Source organism: Salvelinus fontinalis, chromosome 31, assembly GCF_029448725.1.
Source record: "Salvelinus fontinalis isolate EN_2023a chromosome 31, ASM2944872v1, whole genome shotgun sequence".
Lineage (NCBI taxonomy): Eukaryota > Metazoa > Chordata > Actinopteri > Salmoniformes > Salmonidae > Salvelinus > Salvelinus fontinalis.
In genome coordinates this window covers 5,744,280-5,763,634 of record NC_074695.1, presented here as the reverse complement: position 1 = coordinate 5,763,634, position 19,355 = coordinate 5,744,280, and the positions used below count along the sequence as shown (strand labels likewise).

General features: G+C 42.8%; 1 protein-coding gene across 2 annotated transcripts in view; it reads left to right on the top strand.

The window, feature by feature from the left end:
• LOC129829449 (PDZ domain-containing protein 4-like) overlaps positions 1-19,355 on the top strand; it is a 60,995-nt gene that overhangs the window by 20,478 nt on the left and 21,162 nt on the right. For both annotated transcript variants that reach the window (XM_055891154.1, XM_055891153.1), the window contains exons 2-6: positions 543-593; positions 3,642-3,979; positions 4,963-5,053; positions 6,594-6,692; positions 10,605-10,667. In XM_055891154.1, coding sequence (XP_055747129.1) covers positions 543-593; positions 3,642-3,979; positions 4,963-5,053; positions 6,594-6,692; positions 10,605-10,667 — 642 coding nt within the window. The remainder of the gene's footprint in view (positions 1-542; positions 594-3,641; positions 3,980-4,962; positions 5,054-6,593; positions 6,693-10,604; positions 10,668-19,355) is intronic.

The window sequence follows — 19,355 nt, the reverse complement described above, 5'->3', positions numbered from 1 at the left end:
ACACACACACACACACACACACACACACACACACACACACACACACACACACACACACACAAAGACACACACAAAGACACACACAAAGACACAAAGACACACACACATAACATGATTAACCAAATGAATCACACCTGTTCCTGCAAGGTTCTCCATGTGTATGAGATGTGAGCTAGTTATCTATGGGGTGTGGTGAGCACACCTCAGGGCCTGTATAGAGGGTATACTACACACTAAATAAATCATTGATTCATTAGATTCCAGGTGTTGTCATCAGGTTTCCTCGGAGGGAAATAACATACCAACAGTGCCAGTATGCCGGCCCATCGTTTAAATATATGACTCCTATTGTTTCAGCAGAAAATATTTCTCATTTTAACACAAAATACAGTACACTGTTATTCTATATTTTTTCCAGCGTGTCCCCCGTCTCCTCCCGTTCTTTTCTATTCTCTAGGTAATTCTAACATACCAAACCCTTAAACGTAGCCCTATCCCTAACCATTTAATGACATGTCTTCTCTGTCTCTCTCTACCTACAGAAGGGCTACATAAACGGGACACTGAGACCTATTGATGGAAATTGCAACAAGGTGAGAGTACACACAATTCTAACTAATTATCTCCAAAATCCCTTCAGTTTTCTATCTATTCTAAAAAGCTGCATTCGTTTTATTTAATTTTATGTGCATGAATTCATCATGTTTCATTGTACAACTATGCTTCTATCAAGACTTGAGTTAGCTCCCTGACACTGCTCATGGTTTAGGGACCGTAGACGCTGCTCATGGGTTAGGGACCGTAGACACTGCTCATGGGTTAGGGACCGTAGACACTGCTCATGGGTTAGGGACCGTAGACACTGCTCATGGGTTAGGGACCGTAGACACTGCTCATGGGTTAGGGACCGTAGACACTGCTCATGGTTTAGGGACCGTAGACACTGCTCATGGGTTAGGGACCGTAGACACTGCTCATGGGTTAGGGACCGTAGACACTGCTCATGGGTTAGGGACCGTAGACACTGCTCATGGGTTAGGGACCGTAGACACTGCTCATGGGTTAGGGACCGTAGACACTGCTCATGGGTTAGGGACCGTAGACACTGCTCATGGTTTAGGGACCGTAGACACTGCTCATGGGTTAGGGACCGTAGACACTGCTCATGGTTTAGGGACCGTAGACACTGCTCATGGTTTAGGGACCGTAGACACTGCTCATGGGTTAGGGATCGTAGACACTGCTCATGGCTTCGGGATCGTAGACACTGCTCATGGCTTAGGGACCGTAGACACTGCTCATGGCTTTATGGACCGTAGACACTGCTCATGGGTTAGGGACCGTAGACACTGCTCATGGGTTAGGGACCGTAGACACTGCTCATGGCTTTATGGACCGTAGACACTGCTCATGGGTTAGGGACCGTAGACACTGCTCATGGGTTAGGGACCGTAGACACTGCTCATGGCTTAGGGACCGTAGACACTGCTCATGGGTTAGGGACCGTAGACACTGCTCATGGCTTAGGGAGCGTAGACACTGCTCATGGCTTAGGGACCGTAGACAATGCTCGTGGCTTAGGGACTGTACACACTGCTCATGGCTTAGGGACCATAGACACTGCTCATGGCTTTATGGACGGTAGACACTGCTCATGGCTTAGGGATAGTAGACACTGCTCATGGCTTTATCGACCGTAGACACTGCTCGTGGCTTAGGGACCGTAGACACTGCTCATGGCTTAGGGACCGTAGACATTGCTCATGGGTTAGGGACCGTAGACTTTGCTCATGGGTTAGGGACTGTAGACACTGCTCATGGCTTAGGGACCGTAGACACTGCTCATGGCTTAGAGACCGTAGACACTGCTCATGGCTTAGGGACCGTAGACACTGCTCATGGCTTAGGGACCGTAGACACTGCTCATGGCTTAGGGATCGTAGACACTGCTCATGGCTTTATGGACCGTAGACACTGCTCATGGGTTAGGGACCGTAGACACTGCTCATGGGTTAGGGACCGTAGGCACTGCTCATGGCTTAGAGACCGTAGACACTGCTCATGGCTTTATGGACCGTAGACACTGCTCATGGGTTAGGGACCGTAGACACTGCTCATGGCTTAGGGAGCGTAGACACTGCTCATGGCTTAGGGACCGTAGACAATGCTCATGGCTTAGGGACTGTAGACACTGCTCATGGCTTTATGGACCGTATACACTGCTCATGGCTTTATGGACGGTAGACACTGCTCATGGGTTAGGGACCGTAGACACTGCTCATGGCTTAGGGACCGTAGACACTGCTCATGGGTTAGGGACCGTAGACACTGCTCATGGTTTAGGGACCGTAGACACTGCTCATGGCTTAGGGACCGTAGTCACTGCTCATGGCTTAGGGACCGTAGACACTGCTCGTGGCTTAGGGACCGTAGACACTGCTCATGGGTTAGGGACCGTAGACACTGCTCATGGCTTTATGGACCGTAGACACTGCTCATGGTTTAGGGACCGTAGACACTGCTCATGTTTTATGGACCGTAGACACTGCTCATGGTTTAGGGACCGTAGACACTGCTCATGGCTTAGGGACCGTAGACACTGCTCGTGGCTTAGGGACCGTAGACACTGCTCATGGGTTAGGGACCGTAGACACTGCTCATGGCTTAGAGACCATAGACACTGCTCATGGCTTTATGGACCATAGACAATGCTCATGGTTTAGAGACCGTAGACAATGCTCATGGCTTAGAGACCATAGACACTGCTCATGGCTTAGGGACCGTAGACACTGCTCATGGCTTAGAGACCGTAGACACTGATCATGGCTTAGGGACCGTAGACACTGATCATGGCTTATGGACCGTAGTCACTGCTCATGGTTTAGGGACCGTAGACACTGCTCATGGCTTAGGGACCGTAGACACTGCTCATGGGTTAGGGACCGTAGACACTGCTCATGGGTTAGGGACCGTAGACACTGCTCATGGGTTAGGGATCGTAGACACTGTTCATGGCTTAGGGACCGTAGACACTGCTCATGGCTTTATGGACCGTAGACACTGCTCATGGTTTAGGGACCGTAGACACTGCTCATGGGTTATGGACCGTAGACACTGCTCATGGTTTAGGGACCGTAGACACTGCTCATGGCTTTATGGGCCGTAGACACTGCTCATGGGTTAGGGACCGTAGACACTGCTCATGGGTTAGGGACCGTAGACACTGCTCATGGTTTAGGGACCGTAGACACTGCTCATGGCTTAGGGACTGTAGACACTGCTCATGGCTTAGGGATCGTAGACACTTCTCATGGCTTTATGGACCATAGACACTTCTCATGGCTTTATGGACCATAGACACTGCTCATGGCTTTATGGACCGTAGACACTGCTCATGGCTTTATGGACCGTAGACACTGCTCATTGCTTTATGGACCGTAGACACTGCTTATGGTTTGTGGCAAAATAACATGTGAGCCACAAGGGAACCATTGGTTCTAGCCAATCATGTGGTATGTCTATGCACGTTTTCAAATCATTGGTGAATTGTTTTTCTTTATTGGGAGCGATTAAGATCCTTATGCTCAGACTGGCATGTTTTAATACTTTGTCTTCCCTCCCTCCCCCTTCTGTCTCTCCAGGTCAAAGGAAGGAGACCATCTCAGCTGCCCCAGGAGAGAAATACTCCAAACTCCAACTCCCAGGATCCTTTGCTGCTGCAGGTGGTGGGGTGTAGAGGCTATCGGAGGAATGGTGGCACCTTGGGGCCAGGGGGTACCCTGGGTAATGTAGGCACCATGGGACTGGTGTCCATCCCAGACTGTGTGGATAACTGCACTCAGACTGACATTAGCTTCCAGAATATTCTGACCGTGGGGAGGTCAACCCACCGCCACCCCCACGGCGGCTCTTCACCCACGCAACCACCACCCTCTCCTCCACTGCCTCACCTCACGGACCCTTATCTACTGAATGAGTTGTAAGTACATGTGTGGTACCTCAGCTTTATGTACTGAATGAGTTGTAAGTACATTTGTAGTACCTCAGCTTTATGTACTGAATGAGTTGTAAAGTACATGTGTAGTACCTCAGCTTTATGTACTGAATGAGTTGTACGCACATTTGTAGTAACTCAGCTTTATGTACTGAATGAAGTACATGCCTGCAACCTTATTGTCTTGTCTGAGAATATGTCCGTACAACCATAGGACCTTTGAAATACTGTCTGTCTGTCTGTCTGTCTGTCTGTCTGTCTGTCTGTCTGTCTGTCTGACATTCAAGGGGATCGGCACTAGCAATTCTCTCGTATCATTAATCCATCCTATTGAATCCAAAAAAACGATTACTCATGATGCGATCCAGATTTTGCTCGGTTCGATCCCATCTAATACGTTTTTGAACATCAAACCTACATGCTGTTATCTGAACATAGATCCTTGGTAGCATTTAGAGACCGGTAACACCTTTATTCCTATTTCTGCAGCTGTCCACTTAGAACAGGGATGGGCAGCAATGATGGGGATGGGTGTCACAAAACAAATGTCTGTGTACCCACATCCGGTATTTCGATAATCAGTCATTTGAGCATGATTAGATAGCTGGCTAAACCATCTTAACTGATCTATAAATTGTTAGCTGACGTAATTGAGTGACTTTCAGTGACTGACATCAAAAGATAAAACTGCTGATGCACAACCCCCCCCCCCAAAAAAAAAATTACACCTTTGTTAATTTTACTCTTCTTTCCCTCAACAAGTTGAGACCCCAACGGAGTTCCCCTCAAAAGGGGCACCACGGGTTGAACAGTTAAACAAACTCTGACTTCCAGCATCTTTTCTGAGAATACAGTGCATTGAATAGAGTATAACCTACAGTACTAACAATAGTAGTGAACTGAGTATAAGTGTCCTTGTAGTATTCGGGAGCCCGTTACCACCATTACTTCTCTCTGTCTCTCTACAGCTGTACCTACGATCACGAGTACAACGATCCCAATGACTACTTCGACACAGCTCACCACGAAGTGGACAGGCAGGAGGAACTGGAGTACGAGGTATGAGATATACTGTAGTTATATATCAAACTCTACCGTTTACATTAACCTATTTACAACTCTACCGTTTTTATTTAACTATATACAACTTTACCGTTCATATAACTATATAAAACTCTACTGTTTAGACGGGGACAGATTGAACTATATACAACTTTACCGTTTCGATAAAGCTAATTGAAACTCTAAAGTAGATAAACCTATATAAAATACCGTTTAGAAAAACCTACAGAGTAAAACTATACTCTGACTGTATTGATGTGTCTGACATCCTCTAAATATTATATTGTATATAGTTCAATCTAACTACGGGGACACCCAATCCAAGGCCGGATGTGATAGAGCCATAGGGCGGCGCACTATAATACGACGTCCAATAAGACTATTATACTCCTTCCAATAAGACTGTGTGAACTCACAGCCTTCATTGATTAAATCTCTGCTCTGCCACTTGATTTAGTCAACAACAAAATTAAATATAAAGATTTCACACTGAATAGGTGCAGTGGAATGTCTCAAGAGGCTCGCTGGCTGCCTCTCTATCTGTCTCTCACTTACAAATTAGCTGGAAACACCACGAGAAACGCAACAGAATTTGTAATGGCGCAGCAGATATAATATCTAAGGTTTTTTTTAGGGCATGAATGCAAATGAAATGGAATTGACCCAAATGAGCTGTAATCCAATGAATTGGAAATGACTCTGATATTTTAGATTCAGTAAGCTAGTTGCACCCGGAGCTCAAATACTACGTCAGTTTTTGAAGAATGCTTATTAAGATGAATGTTGGTTGAATTTCTGTATTTCAGCAACATTGGTCTTTGTACTCTAGGGTGTATACTGTAGAGTACAGTATGACACTTGCAGTCATTTGTGAAAATCGCAAACAAATATTTTTTGCTCTCTCCCTCCCTCTCCCTCCTTCTCTCTTTTACTCTCCCTCTCTCTCCCTCTATCTTTCACTCTCTCTCTCCTTCTCTCTCTCACGCTCTCTCTCTCCTCTCTCTTACTCTCTCTCTCTCCCTCCCTCTCTCTTTCACTCTCCCTCTCCTTCTCTCTCTTACGCTCTCTCTCTCTCCCTCCTTCTCTCTATTACTCTCTCTCCCTCCTCTCTTTCACTCTCTCTCCCTCTATCTTTCACTCTCTCTCTCCTCTCTCTTACTCTCCCTCCCTCTCTCTTTCACTCTCTCTCTCCTTCTCTCTCTCTCTCTCCCTCCTCTCTATTTCTCTCTCTCTCCCTGCTCTCTTTCACTCTGTCTCTCCCTCTTTTTCTCTCTTGCTCTCTCTCTCTCGCCCTCCTTCCCTGTTACTCTCTCTCTCTCGCTTATTCTCTCTCTTACTCTCTCTCCCTCCTCTCTTACTCTCTCTCTCTCCCCCCTTCTCTCTCTTACACTCTCTCCCTCCTTCTCTCTCTCGCTCCCTCCTTCTCCTCCCTCTCCTTTTCCATCATTTCCTTCATCACTCTCTAATCTTCTCTTCTCTCTCTCTTTCTCTCTCCTCTTCCCCTGTCTTCCTGTCTCTCCCCCTCCCTTCTCTATAGGAGGTGGAGCTGTATAAGTCCAGTCAACAGGACAAGCTGGGGTTGACAGTGTGTTACTGTACAGATGATGAGGAGGACCTGGGAATATATGTAGGAGAGGTGAGCAATAAGGCCAGCAGCATATGTATTAACCAGAGATTAGAGACCTTTAGAGACCCAGTGTATGAAGACCATGTTGGGACCAAGACTATGGTGAGATCAAGACAATGACGAGACAAAGACATTGATGAGACCAAGACCATGTTAAGACCATGTTGAGACCATGTTGAGACCATGACCATGATGAGATCAAGACCATGTTGAGACCAAGTTGAGACCATGTTGAGACCATGTTGAGACCAAGTTGAGACCATGTTGAGACCATGTTGAGACCATGACCATGATGAGATCAATACCATGTTGGGACCAAGACCATGTTGAGACCAAGTTGAGACCATGTTGAGACCATGTTGAGACCATGTTGAGACCATGTTGAGACCATGACCATGATGAGACCAAGACCAAGACCATGTTGAGACCATGTTGAGACCATGTTGAGACCATGTTGAGACCATGTTGAGACCAAGACATTGATGAGATCAATACCATGTTGGGACCAAGTTGAGACCATGTTGGGACCAAGACCATGTTGAGACCAAGACCAAGACCATGTTGAGACCATGACCATGATGAGATCAATACCATGTTGGGACCAAGACCATGTTAAGACCATGTTGAGACCAAGACCATGTTAAGACCATGTTGAGACCATGACCATGTTGAGACCAAGACCATGTTGAGACCAAGACCATGTTGAGACCAAGACCATGTTGGGACCATGATTAGACCAAGACCATGATAAGACCATGTTGAGACCATGACCATGTTGAGACCATGACCATGTTGAGACCAAGACCAAGACCATGTTGAGACCATGTTGAGACCAAGACCATGTTAAGACCATGTTGAGACCATGACCATGTTGAGACCAAGACCATGTTGAGACCAAGACCATGTTGAGACCATGTTGGGACCAAGACCATGTTAAGACCATGTTGAGACCAAGACCATGTTAAGACCAAGACCATGATGAGACCAAGACCATGATGAGACCAAGACCATGATGAGACCAAGACCATGTTGAGACCAAGACCATGTTGAGACCATGACCATTAAGAGACCAAGACCATGATGAGACCAAGACCATGTTGAGACCATGACCATGTTGAGACCATGATGAGACCAAGACCATGTTAAGACCATGATGAGACCAAGACCATGTTGAGACCATGATGAGACCAAGACCATGTTAAGACCATGATGAGACCAAGACCATGATGAGACCATGATGAGACCAAGACCATGTTAAGACCATGATGAGACCAAGACCATGATGAGACCAAGACCATGTTAAGACCATGATGAGACCAAGACCATGATGAGACCAAGACCATGTTAAGACCATGATGAGACCAAGACCATGATGAGACCATGATGAGACCAAGACCATGTTAAGACCATGATGAGACCAAGACCATGTTAAGACCATGATGAGACCAAGACCATGTTAAGACCATGTTGAGACCAATACCATGTTAAGACCATGATGAGACCAAGACCATGTTGAGACCAATACCATGTTAAGACCATGATGAGACCAAGATCATGTTGAGACCAAAACCATGTTAAGACCAAGACCATGTTGAGACCAAGACCATGTTAAGACCAAGACCATGTTAAGACCAAGACCATGATGAGACCAAGACCATGTTGAGACCATGACCATGTTGAGACCAAGACCATGTTTAGATCATGATGAGACCAAGTCCAAGACCAAGACCATGTTAAGACCATGATGAGACCAAGACCATGTTGAGACCAAGACCATGTTAAGACCATGTGGAGACCAAGACATTGGTGAGACCAAAACCATGTTGAGACCAAGACATTGGTGAGACCAAGACCATGATGAGACCAAGACCATGTTGAGACCAAGACATGGGTGAGACCAAAACCATGTTGAGACCAAGACATTGGTGAGACCAAAACCATGTTGAGACCAAGACATTGGTGAGACTAAAACCATGTTGAGACCAAGACATTGGTGAGACCAAAACCATGTTGAGACCAAGACAATGTTAAGACCATGACCATGATGAGACCAATACCATGTTGAGACCAAGACCATGTAAAGACCATGTTGGGACCAAGACCATGTGGAGACCAAGACCATGTGGAGACCATGTTGAGACCAAGACCATGTTAAGACCATGTTGAGACCAAGACCATGTTAAGACCATGTGGAGACCAAGACCATGTTAAGACCATGTGGAGACCAAGACCACGATGAGACCAAGACCATGTAAAGACCATGTTGAGACCAAGACCATGTTAAGACCATGTTGAGACCAAGACCATGTTAAGACCATGTTGAGACCAAGACCATGTGGAGACCAAGACCATGTTAAGACCATGTGGAGACCATGTGGAGACCAAGACCATGTTAAGACCATGTTGAGACCAAGACCATGTTGGGACCAAGGCCTGAGACCATGTGGAGACCAAGACCATGTGGAGACCATGTGGAGACCAAGACAATGTTGGGACCAAGGCCATGTTGAGACCAAGTTGAGACCATGTTGAAACCATGTGGAGACCAAGGCCATGTGGAGACCAAGACCATGTTGGGACCAAGGCCATGTTGAGACCATGTTGAGACCAAGACCATGTTGGGACCAAGGCCATGTTGAGACCAAGACCATGATGAGACCATGTGGAGACCAAGACCATGTTAAGACCATGTTAAGACCAAGTTGAGACCAAGACCATGTGGAGACCAAGACCATGTTGGGACCATGTGGAGACCAAGACCATGTTAAGACCATGTTGAGACCAAGACCATGTGGAGACCAAGACCATGTTAAGACCATGTGGAGACCAAGACCATGTGGAGACCAAGACCATGTTTAGACCATGTGGAGACCAAGGCCATGTGGAGACCAAGACCATGTGGAGACCAAGACCATGTTAAGACCGTGTTGAGACCAAGACCATGATGGGACCAAGGCCATGTTGAGACCAAGACCATGATGAGACCATGTGGAGACCAAGGCCATGTGGAGACCAAGACCATGTTGGGACCAAGGCCATGTTGAGACCATGTTGAGACCAAGACCATGTTGGGACCAAGGCCATGTTGAGACCAAGACCATGATGAGACCATGTGGAGACCAAGACCATGTTAAGACCATGTTAAGACCATGTTGAGACCAAGACCATGTTAAGACCATGTTGAGACCAAGACCATGTGGAGACCAAGACCATGTTAAGACCATGTGGAGACCATGTGGAGACCAAGACCATGTTAAGACCATGTTGAGACCAAGACCATGTTGGGACCAAGGCCTGAGACCATGTGGAGACCAAGACCATGTGGAGACCATGTGGAGACCAAGACAATGTTGGGACCAAGGCCATGTTGAGACCAAGTTGAGACCATGTTGAAACCATGTGGAGACCAAGGCCATGTGGAGACCAAGACCATGTTGGGACCAAGGCCATGTTGAGACCATGTTGAGACCAAGACCATGTTGGGACCAAGGCCATGTTAAGACCAAGACCATGATGAGACCATGTGGAGACCAAGACCATGTTAAGACCATGTTAAGACCAAGTTGAGACCAAGACCATGTGGAGACCAAGACCATGTTGGGACCATGTGGAGACCAAGACCATGTTAAGACCATGTTGAGACCAAGACCATGTGGAGACCAAGACCATGTTAAGACCATGTGGAGACCAAGACCATGTGGAGACCAAGACCATGTTTAGACCATGTGGAGACCAAGGCCATGTGGAGACCAAGACCATGTGGAGACCAAGACCATGTTAAGACTGTGTTGAGACCAAGACCATGATGGGACCAAGGCCATGTTGAGACCAAGACCAATTAAAATATAGAAAAACAAAGTCTGGTACTAATCCTTGAAACTAGTGTACTACATTGGCCCATAACTCATCTCTTCTCTTCAGGTCAATCCCAACAGTATAGCAGCAAAGAACGGACGTATCCGTGAAGGAGACAGAATTCTGCAGGTAGGCCAACACACACACACACCCCACCCACTTGACAAAGTAGGCCAATTCACTTCACTTCCAGTCTCTAGTAGAGCTTTAGCCACTTTCTGTGCTGTTACTGGGTGGTGAGAGAGTGCCCCAGTGACAGGCTGACAGCTCTGCCTAAGAATAGAGGAGAAGGAACGAAGGATGACGCAACTTTTACTCAACACGATAAAAGTCTCTGTGAGCTGCCTGCCAGGGAGTGGAAAATAATGGCCCATCACTGCCTCATATCACCATGGTTACTAATGTTGCTTTCTTGTTCCAAACCACCCGGTATTCTACCCTGTGTATGCCTTATGATTAAGGAGTCGTGGTACGATTATAACAACATACAGGAACTCAAGTCCTTTAGTTCACCTGACCTAGAATTCTCTTACAATCAAATGCCGACCGCATTATCTACCAAGAGAATTCTCTTCGATTATAATCACAGCCGTGTACACCCCCCCCCCCCCCCCACCCAAGCAGACACCTCGACGGCCCTGAAAGAACTTCACTGGAATCTATGTAAACTGGAAACCACATATCCTGAGGCTGCATTTATTGTAGCTGGGGATTTTAACAAAGCTAATCTGAAAACAAGGCTTTCAGCATATCGAATGCGCAACCCGGGATGGCAGCATTCTGGATCATTGCTACTCAAACTTCTGTGACGCATACATAGCCCTCCTCTCGGCAAATCTGACCACGACTCCATTTTGTTACTCCCAGCCTATAGACAGAAACTAAAACAGGAAACGCCCGTGCTCAGGTCTGTTCAACGCTGGTCTGACCAATCTGATCCTACTAGTAGAAAGAGGAGGAAGGGAAGCGCTACTAAGGTACACAATAGTACATTTTGGTAGATAGAAGGTGCTCTTTGGTAAAAGGGGTAAATTGGTCATCAAAAAGAAAGGAGGCATCGTGGCAAGGCGACTGGAAACATGACTGAATACAAACAGTGTAGCTATTCCCTCCGCAAGGCAATCAAACAAGCTAAGCGTCAGTATAGAGACAAAACAGAGCCGCAATTCAACGGCTCAGACATGAGACGTATGTGTGGTAGGGTCTACAGTCAATCACGAACTACAAAAAGAAAACCAGCCCTGTCGCAGGCGACGATGCCTTGCTCCCAGACAAACTAAACAACTTCTTTGCTCACGGACATATTAAATAAATCCCTATCCCAGTCTGCTGTTCCCACATGCTTCAAGATGGCCACCATTGCTCCTGTTCCCAAGAAAGCTAAGGTAACTGAGCTAAATGACTATCGCCCCGTAGCACTCACTTCCGTCATCATGAAGTGCTTTGAGAGACTAGTCAAGGATCATATCACCTCCACCCTACCTGACACCCGAGACCCACTCCAATTTGCTTTGCCTGTGCAACTTGGTCCTGGACTTTCTGATGGGCCCATCAGAAAGTCCAGGACCAAGTTGCACAGCTGGTGAGGGTAGGAAACAACAACTCCCGTACGGACTCCTCCGAAACACAAACCAACCTAGCCGCACTGCTTCTTAACACAATGCACATCCAACCCAGAAGCAAGCCGCACCAATGTGTCGGAGGAAACACGTACACCTAGCGACCTGGTCAGCGTGCACTGCGCCCGGTCCGCCACAGGAGACGCTAGTGCACGATGAGACAAGGATATCCCTGCAGGACAAACCCTCCCTAACCCAGACAACGCAGGGCCAATTGTGCGCCGCCCCATGGGCCTCCCGGTCGCGGCCGGCTGAGACAGAGCCTAGACTAGAACCCAGAATCTCTGGTGACACACTGCGCCACCTGGGAGGCCCCACCAATAACAGCCCTTACAGTTGACCAGGGCAGCTCTAGCAGGGCAGAAATTGGATAAACTGACTTGTTGGAGAGGTGGCATCATGTGACGGTGCCACATTGAATGTCACTGAGCTTTTCAGTAAGGCCATTTTACTGCCAGTGTTTGTCTACGGAGATAGCATGGCTGTGTGCTCAATTTTATACACCTGTCAGCAACAGGTGTGGTTGAAATAGCCGAATCCACTAATTTGAAAGGGTGTCCACATACTTTTGTATATAGTGTATAAGTACATATCTACCTCAATTACCTTGTACCCCTGCACATTGACTCAGTACTGGTACTCTGTGTATATAGCCATGTTATCATTGACTCAGTACTGGTACCCCAGGTATATAGCAATGTTATCATTGACTCAGTACTGGTACCCCAGGTATAAAGCCATGTGATTACCTCGTACCCATGCACATTAACTCAGTACTGGTACCCCAGGTATATAGCAATGTTATCATTAACTCAGTACTGGTACTCTGTGTATATAGCCATGTTATCATTAACTCATTACTGGTACTCTGTGTATAGTACCATGTTATCATTGACTCAGTACTGGTACTCTGTGTATATAGCCATGTTATCATTGACTCAGTACTGGTACTCTGTGTATATAACCATGTTATCATTAACTCATTACTGGTACTCTGTGAATATAGTCATGTTATCATTAAATCAGTACTGGTACCCTGTGTATACAGCCATGTTATCATTAACTCAGTACTGGTACTCTGTGTATACAGCCATGTTATCATTGACTCAGTACTGGTACTCTGTGTATATAGCCATGTTATCATTGACTCAGTACTGGTACTCTGTGTATAGTACCATGTTATCATTGACTCAGTACTGGTACTCTGTGTATATAGCCATGTTATCATTAACTCAGTACTGGTACTCCGTTTATATAGCCATGTTATCATTGACTCAGTACTGGTACTCTGTGTACACAGCCATGTTATCATTGACTCAGTACTGGTACCCTGTGTATATAGCCATGTTATCATTGACTCAGTACTGGTACTCTGTGTATATAGCCATGTTATCATTGACTCAGTACTGGTACTCTGTGTATATAGCCATGTTATCATTGACTCAGTACTGGTACTCTGTGTATATAGCCATGCTATCATTGACTCAGTACTGGTACTCTGTGTATAGTACCATGTTATCATTGACTCAGTACTGGTACTCTGTGTATACAGCCATGTTATCATTAACTCAGTACTGGTACTCTGTGTATATAGCCATGTTATCATTGACTCAGTACTGGTACTCTGTGTATATAGCCATGTTATCATTGACTCAGTACTGGTACCCCAGGTATACAGCCATGTTATCGTTACTCATTAAGTATTTATTCCTCATGTTGTCATTATTATTATTATTTATGTTTTTCCTCATTGTTGATAAGGTCCCGTCAGGAAGCATTTCACAGTTAGTCTAAACCTGTTGTTTACGAAGCATTTGACTTGTGATCTGATTTAATTTCAGCTTGTGGACTAAGACAACATGGACAATGTGTGGAACTGCTCAGTGGAATCATGAGCTTCTCTTTTTACATTGACGTAAAGGGGGTGATGATATTGTCAAGTCATGAACCAGTACATCAATACAATTCAACTCCGAGTTTCCTCCTTATTCACTATAATTGACCCCAACCCTGGATATGAATCATATTGATTGCACAATGTTTTAACCACATTGTATGAACATCCCACAGTCTATAATGTCTTCCTGTTTCCTACTAGATAAATGGTATTGATTTCCAGATCAGTCTATAATGTAATGTCTTCCTGTTTCCTACTAGATAAATGGTATTGATATCCAGATCAGTCTATAATGTAATGTCTTCCTGTTTCCTACTAGATAAATGGTATTGATATCCAGATCAGTCTATAATGGCTTCCTGTTTCCTACTAGATAAATGGTATTGATATCCAGATCAGTCTATAATGGCTTCCTGTTTCCCACTAGATAAATGGTATTGATATCCAGATCAGTCTATAATGTAATGTCTTCCTGTTTCCTAATAGATAAATGGTATTGATAGCCAGATCAGTCTATAATGGCTTCCTGTTTCCTACTAGATAAATGGTATTGATATCCAGATCAGTCTATAATGGCTTCCTGTTTCCTAGTAGATAAATGGTATTGATATTCAGATCAGTCTATAATGTAATGTCTTCCTGTTTCCTACTAGATAAATGGTATTGATATCCAGATCAGTCTATAATGTCTTCCTGTTTCCCACTAGATAAATGGTATTGATTTCCAGATCAGTCTATAATGTAATGTCTTCCTGTTTCCTACTAGATAAATGGTATTGATATCCAGATCAGTCTATAATGTAATGTCTTCCTGTTTCCTACTAGATAAATGGTATTGATATCCAGATCAGTCTATAATGTCTTCCTGTTTCCTACTAGATAAATGGTATTGATATCCAGATCAGTCTATAATGTCTTCCTGTTTCCTACTAGATAAATGGTATTGATATCCAGATCAGTCTATAATGGCTTCCTGTTTCCTAGTAGATAAATGGTATTGATATCCAGATCAGTCTATAATGTAATGTCTTCCTGTTTCCTACTAGATAAATGGTATTGATATCCAGATCAGTCTATAATGTCTTCCTGTTTCCTACTAGATAAATGGTATTGATATCCAGATCAGTCTATAATGTCTTCCTGTTTCCTACTAGATAAATGGTATTGATTTCCAGATCAGTCTATAGTGTCTTCCTGTTTCCCACTAGATAAATGGTATTGATATCCAGATCAGTCTATAATGTAATGTCTTCCTGTTTCCCACTAGATAAATGGTATTGATATCCAGATCAGTCTATAATGTAATGTCTTCCTGTTTCCCACTAGATAAATGGTATTGATATCCAGATCAGTCTATAATGTAATGTCTTCCTGTTTCCTACTAGATAAATGGTATTGATATCCAGATCAGTCTATAATGTAATGTCTTCCTGTTTCCCACTAGATAAATGGTATTGATATCCAGATCAGTCTATAATGTCTTCCTGTTTCCTACTAGATAAATGGTATTGATATCCAGATCAGTCTATAATGTCTTCCTGTTTCCTACTAGATAAATGGTATTGATATCCAGATCAGTCTATAATGGCTTCCTGTTTCCTAGTAGATAAATGGTATTGATATCCAGATCAGTCCATAATGTAATGTCTTCCTGTTTCCTACTAGATAAATGGTATTGATATCCAGATCAGTCTATAATGTCTTCCTGTTTCCTACTAGATAAATGGTATTGATATCCAGATCAGTCTATAATGTCTTCCTGTTTCCTACTAGATAAATGGTATTGATTTCCAGATCAGTCTATAGTGTCTTCCTGTTTCCCACTAGATAAATGGTATTGATATCCAGATCAGTCTATAATGTCTTCCTGTTTCCCACTAGATAAATGGTATTGATATCCAGATCAGTCTATAATGTCTTCCTGTTTCCTACTAGATAAATGGTATTGATATCCAGATCAGTCTATAATGTAATGTCTTCCTGTTTCCTACTAGATAAATGGTATTGATATCCAGATCAGTCTATAATGTAATGTCTTCCTGTTTCCTACTAGATAAATGGTATTGATTTCCAGATCAGTCTATAATGTAATGTCTTCCTGTTTCCTACTAGATAAATGGTATTGATATCCAGATCAGTCTATAATGTAATGTCTTCCTGTTTCCTACTAGATAAATGGTATTGATATCCAGATCAGTCTATAATGGCTTCCTGTTTCCTACTAGATAAATGGTATTGATATCCAGATCAGTCTATAATGTAATGTCTTCCTGTTTCCTACTAGATAAATGGTATTGATAGCCAGATCAGTCTATAATGGCTTCCTGTTTCCTACTAGATAAATGGTATTGATATCCAGATCAGTCTATAATGGCTTCCTGTTTCCTAGTAGATAAATGGTATTGATATTCAGATCAGTCTATAATGTAATGTCTTCCTGTTTCCTACTAGATAAATGGTATTGATATCCAGATCAGTCTATAATGTCTTCCTGTTTCCCACTAGATAAATGGTATTGATTTCCAGATCAGTCTATAATGTAATGTCTTCCTGTTTCCTACTAGATAAATGGTATTGATATCCAGATCAGTCTATAATGTAATGTCTTCCTGTTTCCTACTAGATAAATGGTATTGATATCCAGATCAGTCTATAATGTCTTCCTGTTTCCTACTAGATAAATGGTATTGATATCCAGATCAGTCTATAATGTCTTCCTGTTTCCTACTAGATAAATGGTATTGATATCCAGATCAGTCTATAATGGCTTCCTGTTTCCTAGTAGATAAATGGTATTGATATCCAGATCAGTCTATAATGTAATGTCTTCCTGTTTCCTACTAGATAAATGGTATTGATATCCAGATCAGTCTATAATGTCTTCCTGTTTCCTACTAGATAAATGGTATTGATATCCAGATCAGTCTATAATGTCTTCCTGTTTCCTACTAGATAAATGGTATTGATTTCCAGATCAGTCTATAGTGTCTTCCTGTTTCCCACTAGATAAATGGTATTGATATCCAGATCAGTCTATAATGTAATGTCTTCCTGTTTCCCACTAGATAAATGATATTGATATCCAGATCAGTCTATAATGTAATGTCTTCCTGTTTCCCACTAGATAAATGGTATTGATATCCAGATCAGTCTATAATGTAATGTCTTCCTGTTTCCTACTAGATAAATGGTATTGATATCCAGATCAGTCTATAATGTAATGTCTTCCTGTTTCCCACTAGATAAATGGTATTGATATCCAGATCAGTCTATAATGTCTTCCTGTTTCCTACTAGATAAATGGTATTGATATCCAGATCAGTCTATAATGTCTTCCTGTTTCCTACTAGATAAATGGTATTGATATCCAGATCAGTCTATAATGGCTTCCTGTTTCCTAGTAGATAAATTGTATTGATATCCAGATCAGTCCATAATGTAATGTCTTCCTGTTTCCTACTAGATAAATGGTATTGATATCCAGATCAGTCTATAATGTCTTCCTGTTTCCTACTAGATAAATGGTATTGATATCCAGATCAGTCTATAATGTCTTCCTGTTTCCTACTAGATAAATGGTATTGATTTCCAGATCAGTCTATAGTGTCTTCCTGTTTCCCACTAGATAAATGGTATTGATATCCAGATCAGTCTATAATGTCTTCCTGTTTCCTACTAGATAAATGGTATTGATATCCAGATCAGTCTATAATGTCTTCCTGTTTCCCACTAGATAAATGGTATTGATATCCATATCAGTCTATAATGTAATGTCTTCCTGTTTCCCACTAGATAAATGGTATTGATATCCAGATCAGTCTATAATGTCTTCCTGTTTCCCACTAGATAAATGGTATTGATATCCAGATCAGTCTATAATGTCTTCCTGTTTCCTACTAGATAAATGGTATTGATATCCAGATCAGTCTATAATGTCTTCCTGTTTCCTACTAGATAAATGGTATTGATATCCATATCAGTCTGTATTGTAATGTCTCCCTGTTTCCTACTAGATAAATGGTATTGATATCCATATCAGTCTATAATGTAATGTCTTCCTGTTTCCTACTAGATAAATGGTATTGATATCCAGAACAGTCTATAATGTAATGTCTTCCTGTTTCCCACTAGATAAATGGTATTGATATCCAGATCAGTCTATAATGTAATGTCTTCCTGTTTCCCACTAGATAAATGGTATTGATATCCAGATCAGTCTATAATGTAATGTCTTCCTGTTTCCCACTAGATAAATGGTATTGATATCCAGATCAGTCTATAATGTAATGTCTTCCTGTTTCCTACTAGATAAATGGTATTGATATCCAGATCAGTCTATAATGTAATGTCTTCCTGTTTCCCACTAGATAAATGGTATTGATATCCAGATCAGTCTATAATGTCTTCCTGTTTCCTACTAGATAAATGGTATTGATATCCAGATCAGTCTATAATGTCTTCCTGTTTCCTACTAGATAAATGGTATTGATATCCAGATCAGTCTATAATGGCTTCCTGTTTCCTAGTAGATAAATGGTATTGATATCCAGATCAGTCCATAATGTAATGTCTTCCTGTTTCCTACTAGATAAATGGTATTGATATCCAGATCAGTCTATAATGTCTTCCTGTTTCCTACTAGATAAATGGTATTGATATCCAGATCAGTCTATAATGTCTTCCTGTTTCCTACTAGATAAATGGTATTGATTTCCAGATCAGTCTATAGTGTCTTCCTGTTTCCCACTAGATAAATGGTATTGATATCCAGATCAGTCTATAATGTCTTCCTGTTTCCTACTAGATAAATGGTATTGATATCCAGATCAGTCTATAATGTCTTCCTGTTTCCCACTAGATAAATGGTATTGATATCCATATCAGTCTATAATGTAATGTCTTCCTGTTTCCCACTAGATAAATGGTATTGATATCCAGATCAGTCTATAATGTCTTCCTGTTTCCCACTAGATAAATGGTATTGATATCCAGATCAGTCTATAATGTCTTCCTGTTTCCTACTAGATAAATGGTATTGATATCCAGATCAGTCTATAATGTCTTCCTGTTTCCTACTAGATAAATGGTATTGATATCCATATCAGTCTATAATGTAATGTCTTCCTGTTTCCTACTAGATAAATGGTATTGATATCCAGAACAGTCTATAATGTAATGTCTTCCTGTTTCCCACTAGATAAATGGTATTGATATCCAGATCAGTCTATAATGTAATGTCTTCCTGTTTCCCACTAGATAAATGGTATTGATATCCAGATCAGTCTGTAATGTCTTCCTGTT